Source organism: Cynocephalus volans, chromosome X (assembly GCF_027409185.1).
Source record: "Cynocephalus volans isolate mCynVol1 chromosome X, mCynVol1.pri, whole genome shotgun sequence".
Taxonomy (NCBI): domain Eukaryota; kingdom Metazoa; phylum Chordata; class Mammalia; order Dermoptera; family Cynocephalidae; genus Cynocephalus; species Cynocephalus volans.
This window is the reverse complement of record NC_084478.1, coordinates 137,322,864-137,338,470: the sequence shown is the minus strand read 5'-3', so window position 1 is coordinate 137,338,470 and position 15,607 is coordinate 137,322,864. Positions and strand designations below refer to the sequence as shown.

Here is a 15,607-nt window from a genome sequence, read left to right as displayed (position 1 = left end):
CTATGTTAAGTGAAATAAGCCAGGCACAGAGAGAGAAATACCACATGTCCTCACTCATAAGTGGGAGCTAAAAAAGTTGATCTCACAGAAGTAGAGAATAGAATAGTGGTTACTAGGACTGGTCAGGGAAGCAGAAGGGGAGTATGGGGAGAGGATGGTAACTGAATACGAAATAGTAAATAGATAAGAAGAATGGGATCTAGTGTTCTATAGAAATACAGGGAGACTACAGTTAGCAACAAAGTACTGCGTCTCTTTGAATAGCTAGTGGAGATGATATTGAATGTTCCTAACACAAAGAACTGACAAATGGTCAAGGTGATGGATATACTAAGCACCCTGATATGATTCATTACACACCGTATGAATGTACCCAAAGATTATATTGTACTCCATAAATACATACAATTATCATGGGTCAATTAAGAAAAATAACAGGAGAGAAATAGAGAGTACAATAGTGATTACCAGAGGCAGGGAAAGGGAGGAGAAAGGGACTGGAAAAAGGTTGGTAGACTGGTACAAAGTTACAGTTAGATAGGAAGAGTAAGTTCTGGTGCCCTAAGGTGACAATAGCTAATAATATTGTGTTGTATATATCAAGATAGTGAGAAAGGGGTCTTTAATGTTATTACCGAAAAGAAATGATAAATGTTCATGTGATAGATATGCTAACTATTCTGATTAGATCATTATACAATATATGCATATATTGAAATAACAAACTGTACCCCATAAACATGTACAACGAAAAAAATCAAAATTAAAAAAAACAGTAGAATACAAAAAAAAATGTATGGAGGGAGTGGAAAATGCACTTCTTAAAATCGAGAATATATGGCAACTTCCACTAACTTTAGTGGATTTCAGAAAACCTAGATTTTCTGACTCAAACACGTTGATAAATATTAGGTTTTTTAGAGCCTATTTGCATGTTATAATTTTTTAAATGCTTTCATGGACTGAAAATGTTACAGTCAATGAAACAGTAGTGTTTTCATTCAACAAACATTTGCCAACTGTAGTACCAGATACTAGAATACAAAAAGTGAATGAGTCCTCATCCTTGCCCTTGAAGACTCATAGACCTGGCAGAGGACATAGGAAAGCAGACAAGTATTCACAGTATAATGGAGAAGCAGTGGATCTGAGTGAGTGAGTCATGGAGCTAGAAGAGCAGCTTGAAGTACCCAAAGATGGAGCCCTGGGTATTCAAGAATGTTTGAGGTTAATCACTAAGTTTAAGCAATTAGTCATCTTCTCAACAAAGGGCTGCCCTAGTGGACTTTGCCACGTGTCAGTCACTTTCAGACATTAACTTATTTCTGCTTAGTTTAATTTAATTTTGCAAATACAAGTGATTTATCCAGAGATGTAAAACTAAAAATTTGTTAGACCAGTTTGAGTGTAATGGTGTAGTCCTTAGCTCCAGTCAAGACCAAAGTCTAATATTTAAAGCATTTTCCTCACTGTGGTTAGATTCAACTGAGAATAACAGAAAACCCCAATGTAACAATGACATAAGCAAGATAGCAGCCAGGCTGAACATATAGTTCAGGACTGAAAAGGCAACTCCATGATGTCATCTGGGACCCAGGCTCCTGTATTTCTGCACTGCCATTCTAGCACATAACTTCCATTTTCAAGGCCATCTCATGGTCCAAGACATCTGCTAAAATTTGTACCAGTACATCTGGAATGCAGAATGGAAGGAAAGGCAAAAAAGAGGCTCCTTTCAGTTGAGTCGGCTCTCCTTAAGCAGCCTTTTAAAGCATCCAATTGAAAGTGTGGATCCCTCCAGAATTCCTCTTGTATCCTATTGCCTGGAACTTTACCACATGGCTACAGATAACTGCAAATAAGGCTGGAATGTCTTCTATTCTAGGCAGCAGTGTACCCAAATAAAAGACTGGGGGTCTGCTACCAAGGAGAACAAAGTAAATGGGGTAGGCTAGAACTAGCAGTGTCTGCCACAGGAATCTTAGAAATCACAAAGTTAACATTTTGTTTTGACCCTGATACTGTCTGAGCTTCTTCAAATTTTTAGAAAGGAGAGAAAAGCCATCTAGAGAAAATTTTGCTTTTTGCACTTGGAAAGCACAATGACACCTTTGAGAGTGATGGCCCTGATTGATCTTGCTTGTAAAAAGTGTAAATTATTAGAAGATTAAATACACCAGGACTACTTTGGCAGTTTTGTTTTGTTTTGCTTTGCTTTGCTTCCTCCATTTCTAAAATGCTTTAGGAACATTGGGGTAGATGCTAGTTAATCTATATTGTCTGCAGTAGAATGATTCTTAAGATCAGTCCAATTGTAACTCTTGATTAGACTGATCCTAGCTACTCATCTGCAAAGAATAATGCAACCCAAGTGTCAGTTATTCTGCTTGGGCAGCCATGGAGATAGACATCATGCCAATGCATTTGACCAAAGGTTGAGAGGTTCTTCAAACTCTCCAGCCATTATGCAGAGAGACACAAGAGTGAGGATCTGAGATAATAGGAAATAATTTGCCTGTTGACAAGGCCATGTAATGTTGGTGCATTTCATCTTTTAATAATTTCCATTTTAAAAAAAGCAAGATCAATAGGGGCCATCATTCTCAAAGGTGTCATCATGCTTTCCGAGCACATAAAAAACCAAACTTTCTCCAGATGGCTTTTTTTCTTTTTTATAAATTTGAAGAAGCTCAGACAGTATCAGTGCCAAGAAATGAGAAGGCCATTTGAAAACTGACAAAAAAGTGATGTGAACAATCTGGAGTTGTCAGCTTTTAGAAGCACGGGGAAATCTAACATGGAGCTGGCAGAACACCTGGCAGAGAGCATTCAGTCCCGTCACTGTATCTCCCCCAGGGCTGGCATACTACAGAAGAGATACTCATACACTACCTGGAAGTTCCTACTGAAGAGCCCTTAGAGATCAAAATCAGAGTCATTTTTTAAATGAGCCACAAGGCTCCAAATGTAGTAAAGGAGGGAGATTAGAAGTGTGACGTTTGGGATAGAAAGGCAGGACCTTTGGGGAAACAACTGGTTTCTTCAGCACAGTTCAACTTTGGGAAAAGAAGTCAGTAGCACTTGGTGGCAATTGTAAAATATAGTAACAGTCATGATATGTTGAAGCTTGTCCGTGAAAGTTAATTTCTTAAAATGAATAGAATGAAACTGAAGTAGTCTACTGTTCTATGCCACTAATGCTAGGGGGGAAAAAAAGTGAAGTCAGCAAAAGATTGTAAACCTCATGAAGGATGGAATCCAGTCTGTCTTGATTAGAGATGGCTCCTTAGTGCCTAGCACAGTGCCTAACATGGGACAAATAGACATTCATTTGGCAGAAGAAAGGAAATTAATTAAACTAGCATGTTTTGCACTTGGAATTGTACCAAGAATACCATTACAAATAACAGTGGGAATCCAAGTAATAAGCTAAAATATTAGCCATGAAATTGGCTGACAAATGTATGTGAAATAATATCTCTCAATATCAGCCAAATATTTCTTGGAGGACATATCGCCTGGAAAGATTCTCAAGGAATAGAATGAATGAACAAGGAAGAAATGGCTGGTGACACAGAAGCAAGGGAAACCTTGAAAGACCATGACTACATGATTGAACTTATCATGAGATAGCCCAGGAAGAGAACATTGTGATAGTCAGACAGGGATCAGAGGAAATACCAAGCATGTTCTCTAATAAAAAAATAATAATAACTAACTTTTACAGAGCTTTTTCTATGTACCAGGCACTGTGCTAGATGGTTTATATAGATTTTTTTTCCCATCTAATTCTTATTACAATTTTTTAGAAGATATTATTATTATACTCAATTTCTAGATGAGAAAACTGAAGCTTAGATAGATTAATTTGCTCCAAAGTCACAAATATAGCAAATGACATAGTCAGAATTTTTAACCCAAGAAGGATACATTAATGGATAGATGTACTGGTGAATGGCTGGCCTCCAGATTAGTTCTCCTGCATCTAGTCTGGTCTCCCTCCAGCATGTCCTCCAAACTGCAGCCTAAGATCTGATCATATCAGCTCCTGCTTTAATTAAAGACCTTCACTGACTTCTCAGCACCTACAGTTTAAGTCTAAAGTCCTTAGTATACACAGCCCTCCATGACTAAGTCCAGTGGTTCTTGGAGATATATTTGGTTGTCCCAACTGTGGATAAGGTGCTACTGGTATCTATTAAATAAAGACCAGGGATGCTGTTAAACATCCTAAAATGCACAGGACTGGCTCCACATGACAATAGTGTCTCAGTGGAGAAACCTGAACATTTAAAACTTCATGTACCCATATTACCTACTCTATTTTATGCCTACTAATCCCAGACTATAGTTCCTCCACTCCCATATGGTTTCATGCTTCTGTGCTTATGTTCACCCTTTTCCCTCTGCTGAGATCACCCTTCCCACCTTGCTGCTTCTTAATACCTTTGCTTCATCTTTCAAGATTAAGTTTACATTCCTTTTCTAGGAATCTTGCCTTGAACTCTCTCGTCCATGTTCACATGTCACCCTAAGCATACATCCATCATGGCAGTTAACCACATTATGTTGAATGACGTATTTCTGTATCTGCCTTTCCCCACTTGATTGTGAACTAATCGAGGGCAGAAACCTGTTTATTTACCTTTATAACAGTGCCTGGCACACAGTAGGTGCTCACAAAGCATTAAACTGAGAGATAACAGATAACAAAGGAAAAGACAAATCACTCAACTACTAACAAGCTTTGACCTTCTCAGCCAAAGAGAGCAACCTGTAGGTTGATTCAAAAGGAATAAAAGGGAACAGGTATACCTTCGACTTGATGATTTCCATTCCTCTGGGTATATTCCCAACAGTGGGATAGCTGGGTCGTATGGTAGATCTATCTGCAATTGTTTGAGGAACCTCCATACCATTTTCCATAGAGGCTGCACCATTTTGCAGTCCCACCAACAATGTATGAGAGTTCCTTTTTCTCTGGATGGACCTTGAGAGAATTATATTAAGTGAAACAAGTCAGGCACAGAAAGAGAAATACCACATGTTCTCACTTATTGGTGGGAGCTAAAAATTAATATATAAATTCACACACACACACACACAAAAAAAAAAAAAAAAACTGGGGGGGGGAGAAGATACAACAACCACAATTACTTGAAGTTGATACGACAAGCAAACAGAAAGGACATTGTTGGGGGGGAGGGGGGGAGGGAGAAGGGAGGGAGGTTTTGGTGATGGGGAGCAATAATCAGCCACAATGTATATCGACAAAATAAAATTAAAAAAAAAAAAAAAAGGAATAAAAGGGGAAGCCAGACTTGGTGAGGAAAGAGCAAAGAAATGTGTTCCCTCTTCTAAATGAGGAATCTAGGAGCTAGAGAGCATGTCTGAAAATGGGGATTATTAATAGTGTTTTTCTCAAATGATTACTCTAAGTATTTAAAGCAGTAATCCATATGTATAAAGTACCTGACACTTAAGAAACACTCAATAGAGAGTAGTTACTTTTATTAATGACCCAGATGAGTGGGTCTGTAATTTTATAGGTGTTATTGATTAGGACCAGTTTAAAGGAAGGAGTATCATCTATTTACATTTTTAAAGTAGGTCAATTAAAAGAAAAATATTAAGTCAATATCAGTGCAGGTGGTGTTGGGGTGAGGCAAAATTCATAGAAGTGGTATGTGGGCAACTGAAGTCTGGGAAACATAGTTGAAAGGTAACCAGATTAGGCTCCTTCTAGCTCTAAAGGTCTGTGACTATGAAACCATTACTAATATTAATACCAGTTGCCATCCCTTATTATGTACCAAGCACTGAGCTGAGCACCTTACATGACTATCTCATTTAATCCACACAATAACTCTACAAGCACATATACTATCATTAGTCTCTTTTCCTTGTTACAGATGAGAAAACTGGAGACTCACAGAGAATAACCTAATTTGCCTCAGGTTACACACTAGTAAGGGAAGGAACCAGGATTCCAACTGTTAGACACAACTCAAGCATACAAATGGTGGTTTATGTGTTCAGTGTGGGATTGGGCTTATAACTGAGGAATTTCCTAGTTTAGTCTAACCAAGGGCTCATATTTAGATATTGCTTTTATACATGGATTTTTCTCTGTAGAATTCTGCTGCTTTATAAACTGTTACTTAGGTCAAAATTAGCTGGATCTTTAAACCAACTATGGGATTGGTTGACCTGAGAGTCAACTCCCTTTAAGGCAAGTTTTCAATTAGCCAAGGAAGACATAGTGCTGTCAAGGGTTGACAGTCTGACCAAGAGCTCCTTTCTGCTCAGGGTCATTTCTCAGGAAAGGTTGTTGGGAGATGGGCGCATTCCACCAGCTGGCGGCTACACCAGTGACCTTTAATATTGGTTTAGCTTAAATACATTTTGACATTTCAAACAAATTAATGTATTTTTACAAGGTGGGGCAACCACCACAAATTAGGCCAAATGGTTTGCTGTAGGCCAGGTCACTAGGCAGAGTTTACAGAGCTTCACTGCTGCTCTTCAATCTCTTTCTGCTCCCACCCCCAAAAGTAAGCATTTATTTCCCCCCAGAAACCACTTGGACAAATGCCAGCAGCTCTCAGGGATTAACCTTGGCCCCACCTCAGTAGCATATAATTCTGGGGTCTCTTTGCAACTAATAGATGCTAATTGTGACTGCCAGAATCAGCTCAAAGACTGCACTCTATATGTTAGGTTGTGTGTTATGGAAATGCCTTGGTAAATATATTCTTTCTATTTTGTGGGTATAAGGCACCAGCTCCTTGAAAAATTACCTGGAAATGGGAGTATTTAACATGAGAAGGACATAAAAGGAACTGACAACCTAAGAGAGGTGGAAAGGTCCAGCTTCTGAGAAGGTAGACCCTCGACTACTACGTAGCCACACATCTTTCATCTGAGCAGTTTTCACAGACAAGCTACCCGGCCAAATCAAATGGGAATTAAAGGGATTCTGTGTAGTTGGTGTAGAAAGTGTCTCAGAAACACAAAGGCCACTTTAGTCACAGGAAACTGCCAGAGGGTGACTTATTGGATGGAAAAGAAAACAAACAGACACAATAGCTGGTGTGTTTTTGAGGCAATATTAAATCTAATAAACATGACACCAATAGTGTTGGCTTAAATCGGGTTGGGCAAGTTGGGGAATTTAACAGCTTATTTTCGAACTACCAGCCTTTATCTCAGAGTCAGCCTTGATAGCTGAGAACAGAGTCCAAAACATGCTCCTTCTCTGGCCCCTGCCAGGTGTGTGCTGTCCGCGGCCTCTGCCCTGGCCTCAGCTCCCAGAGCGCAGATAATTAGAATGTCATTTCTGCCAGGTTTGTTTTTTCTGGGTCACTGGCTTCAGACTCCATCAAAATAGGAGTATTGTAATGAAATAAATGTATTTCCTCTTCTTCAGCCAGTCCCGGTTTATTTCCTGGGGGGACCATGCTCCATAGGACCAGTATGCACAGACGGCTTCTGTACCAGCACGATAGCATATATAGAGGTCCAAGGCAGGGGCACAGGGCGGAGGAGGAGCCAGTGCCCTCGCAGCAGCAGACACTCACTCTCCCTCTCCGTGGCAGGGCACTGACATGCAAAGGCCTCAGTCAGACGTGCTGAGAAACACATCACCGCAAACTGCTCTGGGAGCTGTTAAGGCTGGTGTTTAATGTTTATCCAATGGCCTCAGTCTGAAAGGCTCTGTAGAACATGCATAACACAAGCTCAGCTTTATACCCCATTAGCACTCAAATTCCTAGCTGCCTAGAGGCATCTGGTACTGACCAGAGAAGGCCAGCCTATGTGGAGGTGCAGGTGGAGGGCACACAGAGACATGAGGACAGAATGAGGTTGCTGGGTGTCTGGGAGACAGGGCAAAGAGCACCACATGATGCAATAGGGGAGGTCAGAGACAACCTTTGTCCTCTTCACAACATCACCGGTTGCCCTCCATATGAGACACAATTACTCTGAGGGCCTTATCTCAAACTGGGCTTTATTCACTTTGTTGCTGACTGCCATGTAAGGCCTCTTCCAGCTGGGGAAGTAGTGGGCCTCAGAATGCAATGACAGCTCATATCTTGTTTTCAGACTTTCAGATTCCATGAGAAAAACAAAGCCTTCCTTGGGCTTTTACTCAAAGCAAAAAAGAAAGGTAGCTACATTACTGTTACTGTTTTGACCTTGAATGGGACATTTGTTCTGCCTTTGTCTAGCCTAAGAGAAGGGAAATAAAGTAGAGAAAACAGGAGTGGTGGGGTGGGGAGTGGCATGCAGCACGGTTCTCTGAGAAGTGCCAAGGGACAAACAGTCACTATTAAGGAGATGTCAGGGCAGGCACTGAGCCAACTCATGTCCAGAAACTAAAATGGAGCCATGTTTGGTTAGCCTGTTTGTCTCCAGTGCCTAGGACAGCACTTGGCAGAATCACACACACACACACACACACACACACACACACACACACACCAGTCCTTTTGCTTCTCTTTTACATTTCTCAAATCCATCTACTTCTCTCCATGCTCACTTTGCCGTCATAATTCAAGCACCATCATCCCTCATCTCGGCCACCACAGGAGCCTCCCAACTGTCCGCCTGCCTCCCACCTTGCCTCCTCGTCCAATGTAGTATCAACAACAGCAAGCGTGATTCCTCTAGAACCCAAACATGACCATGTCACACCCTTAATTCAAGCCCTTCAGTGGCTTCCCACAGCCTTCTGCACAAAACTGGACATGTGCTTCCTTTCATTATCTGGTATATTAGCCTGCTAGGGCTACCATGTACCAGGGACTAGGTAGCTTAGACAACAAAAACTTATTTTCTCACACTTCTGGAGCCTGGAAGTCCAAGAAAAAGGTAATGGTGGATTTGGTTTCTCCTGAGGCCTCTCTCCCTGGCTTGCAGTTGGCCACCTTCTCACTGTGACCTCATATAGTCGTCCCTCTGTATGCACACATTCCTCTCATCTCTTCCTCTTATTAGAGAGACACCAGTCCTATTGGATTAGGGCCCCACTCTTATGACCTCATTTAATATTAATTATCTCTTTAAAGGCCCTATCTCCAAATATAGTCACCTTGGGGGTTAGGGCTTCAACGTATAAACATGGGGAGGACACAACTTAATTCATAACACCTGGCCACTGTCTACCTCCTGGTTCTCATCACTCAGCACTCCCATATACTCAGCCTATATTAGCCTTATTGAATTATTTGTAGTAACCTAGATGGGCCATGCTGTCTCTGACCTCTGAATCTTCACCCATGCTGTTCCCTCTACCCATACTGCCCTCAACTTTGCCCCTCCCCTCTCAATTTCCACCCCATTCCTCTCCTACTGGTCATTTCAGACTCCACCTACAGGTACCATCTTCTCTCGGACTATTCTGCTTCCTGACTTCCGGTCCAGGTGACGTGCTCTCACAACCTCTCTGCTATCTCCTTCTCATAGCACAGAGAGTAATTGCCTAATGAGTCCTCCAAAGGCTCTACTAGACCATAGTCATTTCATCGCAGAGGCTGTGTCATAGTCATTTTTGAATCCCCAAAGCTTAGCACAAGGTTTAGCCTAGAGAAGGTACCCAGCAAACATTCACTGAAAGAACAAACGAACCTGTTTCTTTGCTGAGGGAAGGGGCATATGGAGTGAACCAGGACAAGCGAGGTGAAAAGTACACTACAACCTAGGATTCCAAATCAGCAGCTAATGAACGGTACCTGAGCACTCCACAAGATGGATGCTAGGTCTATGCTAATGGCAGGTGCTTTCCCAAAAGGTTGCCGATTGAGTAAAATTTCGTTTCTCTAGCACTCTGTGTCCAGAAGCCACTATGACTTTGCTCTTCTATATATCTACAAGACAGTGAGAGAGATTTGTGTATCATAGCAACCCAGAGCCCTCATGTAGTGGTCTCAGAATCATCTAGAAGGCTGGTAAAAAGGCAGGTGGCTGGGGGTCCCAGACTTTTTGATTCAATAAGTCTACAATGGGGCCTGAGAATTTTGCATTTCTAACAAGTTCCCTGGTGATGCTGTTGCTGCTGGTTCAGAGACTACACTCTGAAACCACTGCTCTAGAGGATACTTCTGAAATTATTGAAAAAAAGAACTACGTTATGTTGGAAGTGGCATAAATGATAAATGTGCTTACCAGAACATGTGATTAACCACGACACCCTCCGCTTTGCCAGACAACAGCAATGTTGCCGAAATTCATAAAACAGGGGGAAAAAATAAGCCAATTTATCTTTCAAGGTAAAGATAAACTGCCCCTGGAAAGACATGGTAACCTAATGGTGTGTGTTCTCTTTTTGCAGGTGCGATTAGAGTGGCCAACAGACCTTGCAGTCAATCCCATGGACAATTCATTATATGTCTTGGATAACAACATTGTGCTGCAAATTTCTGAGAACAGGCGTGTGCGGATCATTGCAGGGCGCCCCATTCACTGCCAGGTGCCAGGCATAGATCATTTCTTGGTCAGCAAGGTAGCAATTCACTCCACACTGGAGTCGGCGAGGGCCATCAGCGTCTCCCACAGCGGGCTGCTCTTCATAGCTGAAACAGACGAGAGGAAAGTAAACCGCATTCAGCAAGTGACCACCAATGGGGAGATCTCCATCATCGCTGGTGCCCCCACTGACTGTGACTGCAAAATTGATCCCAACTGTGACTGTTTTTCAGGTATGACCTTTTTAGCAATTCACCAGCTCCCCCTCTCTGTTTTCAAAAGAAAACGTGCATCAGAAAAGTCAAAAGGAAAACAAAAGTGTTACTTGTAAATGTTGGTATGAGCTAGCGAAGAAAGCCATGGTCTGGAAGTCAGATCAGCTAGCTGTTCTGACAACTGCCTCACTGAGTGACCCTAGGAAAGTCACAAAACCTCTTCATGACTCACTTGCCTCATTCTTTAACTAGTGATAGCGCTTGTTTCAGTTATATCACCTTGCTGTTCTGAGGATAAACTGGTATAGCAAAAATTTGTATACTCCTAAAAAGTCAAGAGTATAAAATGTAAGAATATACAAATGTATGATTATGATATTATTTGTACTTTAGAGAAAGGAAAACTAGGTAAAAACCACATTTACTGATTTAGCTAAGAAAAAAAAAATACTCCCCTGAGGTGGCTGGTTTCAAATTAAAAGCATGTGCTATTTGAGACTCAAAGGGACTAAGAGAAGACTGCTTAGGGAATAGATGAGCAAAATTAAATCCCACAATGGAGGGTTCTCAGGACATCAGTTTGCAACATACATTGCTTTTTAAAAATTCAAAGCTTTCTCTAAAACTAATAGTACCCTTTACTTCTAATTGAAAGAGGGATGGGGTGGGGGAAGAAAGGCTTTTCCCCAAAATATGGATTGGGTATTCCAGATAGCAAACAGTCCTCTAAATGTCAACAGATAAATTTGGTACTGGGATTTGGAAATCCCTCCATGCCACATGCAGCCCTATTCAACTGTTCATCCAGGCCCGAATGGTCCTCTTAACCTTTGCCTTTTTTTAGGCCAGAGGAATCAGGAGCAAGCAATTTGGTCAATAGGACTTTTGATCAATATTTCCTGTATTATCCTGGACAATTAGTTTTATAGATATTTTGCTAATTTGTATCTTTTATTCAAAGCAAATCTAATGTTTATTCCAGTTATCAAATTTGATGTTCTGAATCACTGTCACACTTAATAGACTTAATGTATTTGACAGCGTAACAACGGGAACTAACAAAAGAAAGGGCCTCTAGGCATGGTAGGAGGGGAAAGTCCTGAAACAGATCCTACAAGCATTGACAGGCATGAGTCTCACGGATTTCCAGCTAAATTATGTGTGGCTATCATTGTCTCCTGTTCTTGTATCTTGCAATACAATAGATTCTAAACAGCAGGATTGAGGATTTCACAAAATTGGTGTAACTGAGATAATTACATCTTACTGTTCATCTTCAGTGGTACTGACTCAAGAATTAGTCTTTGGAAAAATGGGTTTCAAATTTGTCAAGGAGGCCATGCGGAGAACATTGGTTCACTGATTGTTCCCTTTCAAATTTTTTTTAATTTATTGAAACATAGTTGATTGTACATGTCTGTGGGGTACAGAGTTGAATATCATTACCTGTGTGCAATATGTGATGCTCAAATCAGAATAATTAGTATATTCAACATTACACAATGTAATCATTTTTTGTGTCCTTCTACCAATTTCTCCTCCCTGTTTTCCACCTCTGGTGGCCTCAGCTCTGTTCTCTCCTTCTGAAATGTCAATGAATTATTGTGATTGTTGTATCTTTATTCCTTCCTTTAAAATAATTTTTCATGCACAGTACTTTCTGTCTGTAGTATGTTCATGTAAATGCTTGTCATGCCGATTATTAAAATCAGGGTCTTTCTCCCACAGGTGATGGTGGCTATGCCAAAGATGCAAAGATGAAAGCCCCTTCCTCCTTAGCAGTGTCACCTGATGGTACCCTCTATGTGGCAGACCTTGGGAACATTCGAATTCGTACCATCAGCAGGAACCAAGCCCACTTGAATGACATGAACCTTTATGAGATTGCATCACCTGCTGATCAGGAACTGTACCAGTTCACTGTCAATGGAACCCACCTACACACCCTGAACTTGATAACGAGGGACTATGTGTATAACTTCACCTACAATGCCGAAGGGGAGTTGGGCGCAATTACCAGCAGCAATGGCAACTCGGTGCACATTCGCCGTGATGCAGGCGGTATGCCCCTTTGGCTTGTGGTGCCTGGTGGGCAGGTGTATTGGCTGACCATAAGCAGCAATGGAGTCCTGAAGAGAGTGTCAGCCCAAGGCTATAATCTGGCCTTGATGACATATCCTGGAAACACAGGACTTCTGGCTACCAAAAGTAATGAAAATGGTTGGACAACCGTTTACGAGTAAGTTTCTAATTCTCAATATAGGCTTTGAAATTGTATTATGTGTGAAAATGGCTTAGTAATTCCTGGGTGTTGCATGCTAATTTCTTCTAACAACCACAGTAGAATAAATAAATAAATACAAAGTCAAGGAGAAAATTTTACCCAATTCCTAGAGTTCAGACCCACTTTTCCAGAGCACTTTGCAGAGCATAATAATAAAAGCATAGACTGAATGAAGGAAGAATCATGTGTGGCACTGCAGGAGATGGGAATGAGTTAGAAGCCCATGTACCCAAGAAATTTACAGCATGCCTGGGAAGACAAGGTAAAATTTCATTTAAAAAACAAAACTAGAGAATAGTTCTAAAGCAGCAAAGAAGAAGTGTGATTTAACAAGTATGTATCGAGCCCTGCAGGGTTTAATGAATGAATAAATGAATGTATCCCCAGCCCAGGCCAGCCCAGCCTAGCTCAACTCAGTATAAATTGCTATGGGAGGTAAGAGAATATATTTGTTGAATATAAGAAGTGGACCCTGGAAAACAAGTGTAAAATTACGTTTTATAATGCTGCATAGGAGAGGCTCCATTTCACTGGCTGCTTCTGTGAAATGTGGAACCAAATATTCCTTCCTGTACAGGCTTAGGCTTCCTCGGTGTCCCTGCACAAATCAAAGAATCCAGCACATCTTGGCAGCTGCAGACTGAATCTGTGATAACTTTGTTTAACTGGAAACTTGCACAAAGTGTGTCTGACAGCAAGGTACTAGGAGGTGTCATGACACGGAAATAGCGACCATTGTCCTTGCCTTTTAAACCATGGACAACTTTGCTTGCAAGTCAACCCATTTAGAAAGCTGGTCTGTCAGCATGCAGGAAGCATTTTCCCCACAAAGGGAATTGCTGAATTTTTAACCAACATACTGAGTGAGGACAATCTATGGCATCTGAATTCAGAGTCTGGAATGGCATTGAAGTTGAAGAATGTGAGAAGTGGAGATGTTAAGTACGAGGGGTGCCAAGTGTGAATATTCTGTAAAAATATGAAGAGAATATGTCCAGTCCCATGAATGCCTCCTGAGGAAAGGGACAAAACAACTGGCCTTCAAGTTTTGGATCATTTCCCAAAGAAATGCCATTTATACAAAAGAGCTGGACAGCTATTTTAGTTTCACTTAGAAAAATTATTCAGTTGTTTTTGTTGCAAGTCTTCCTCTATTTTTTGAAAAGTTTCTCTTACATCTTAATAATAGTAATGAAAGCTACTGTTCACTAAAGATTTACTAAGTGCCAGGTACTGGGCCAGGTGATTTATATACATTATTTGATTTGATCCCCATAATAACAACAGGGGATAGCTGCCCCTATTATGCTCATTTTATGGATGAGGAAACTGAGGCACAGAATAGTTAACTTGTCCTGATTCACACAGATGTCCAGAATTCAAACCCCAACAGTCTGGCTCAAGAGCCCACATGTTTTTTTATTTTAAAATTTTATTTATTATTAGCATATGCATTCTTATAAATCATGATATTTCTTTATGCCCTTTGCCCAAGCTATCACTTCCCAAACCCCCTCCCTCCGTCCCCCCCATCTCTAGTATCCTTAGATTCGTTCTCTCCTTCTGAAAGTTCAATGTATTGTGGTGGTCTTTTCTTTCTTTCTTTCCTTCATTCCTTCCTTCTTCCCCCCTCCCTCCCACCCTCCCTTCCTTCCTTCCTAGCAGCCAGTTATGAGTGAGAACATGTGTTGTTTCTCTTTCTTTGTCTGGCTTATTTCACTTAACATAATTTTCTCCAGTCTCATCCATGTTGTTGCATTTTTAAATATATTACCCATAGGAAAGATAAAGTTTCTAATGAGAAACTTTAACGTCTCTTTATAAAACTCATGCCAGATCACACTGCAGCTGAAATTAGGCAAACAACTATTTTGAAAAGTAATAGTTGAATTAGTCCCCCCAAAAGAAATGGCTGAAGTATTAACTAGTCTTCCCCCAGTTCAACCAGTCATTCATTCATTTATTCAGCAAATACTTACCGAGTACCTACTATGTGCCAGAGAGTATTCTAGGTGCTGGGAGTATAGCTGTGAACAAAAGAGATATAAAATCTCTACCTTTGTGGAGCTTACATTGTGCTTGAGGGAGATGAGTCAGATGTATAGAACTTCAGATGGTGACATGTTCTTTGGAGAAAAATATAGGAGAGTAAGGGATATCAAGTCTGTGGAGCAGAAGAGGTTTTTATTTCAGATTAGGTGGGCAGGGATGGCCTCACTGAAAAGGTGACATTTGAGAAAAGACCTGTAGTGCATGAGAGAGTAAGCCATATGGATATCCAGTAGGGGGCGGGGGAGTAATCCTTGAACACACAACGAGCTTGACGTGTTCAAGGATTAGCAAGGCAGCCGTTGTGCCTGGAGTGGAGTAAGTAAGAGTAGTGGAGAGATGAAATCAGTAAAATGGCCAGAGCTACTTCATGTAGGACCTTGCAGGCCACTGTAAAGACTTTGACTTTTACTCTGAGTAAGAGGTAGAACCACTGAGTTTTGGGTGAAGGAGTGACATAACCAGACTTAACATTTTTAAAGAACCACTCTGAATTGAAACCAGACTGTGGAACAGGGGAACCTGTTGCGGTTTATTGCAATAATCCACGCAAAAGGTGGTGACTTGGACTGGGGCGTGGGGGGCAGCAAGA

General features: G+C 41.0%; 1 protein-coding gene across 3 annotated transcripts in view; it reads left to right on the top strand.

The window, feature by feature from the left end:
- The window catches only part of TENM1 (teneurin transmembrane protein 1), a 559,047-nt gene that overhangs the window by 511,861 nt on the left and 31,579 nt on the right, over window positions 1-15,607 (top strand). For all 3 annotated transcript variants that reach the window (XM_063082943.1, XM_063082944.1, XM_063082942.1), the window contains 2 exons: window positions 10,334-10,700; window positions 12,411-12,921. In XM_063082943.1, coding sequence (XP_062939013.1) covers window positions 10,334-10,700; window positions 12,411-12,921 — 878 coding nt within the window. The remainder of the gene's footprint in view (window positions 1-10,333; window positions 10,701-12,410; window positions 12,922-15,607) is intronic.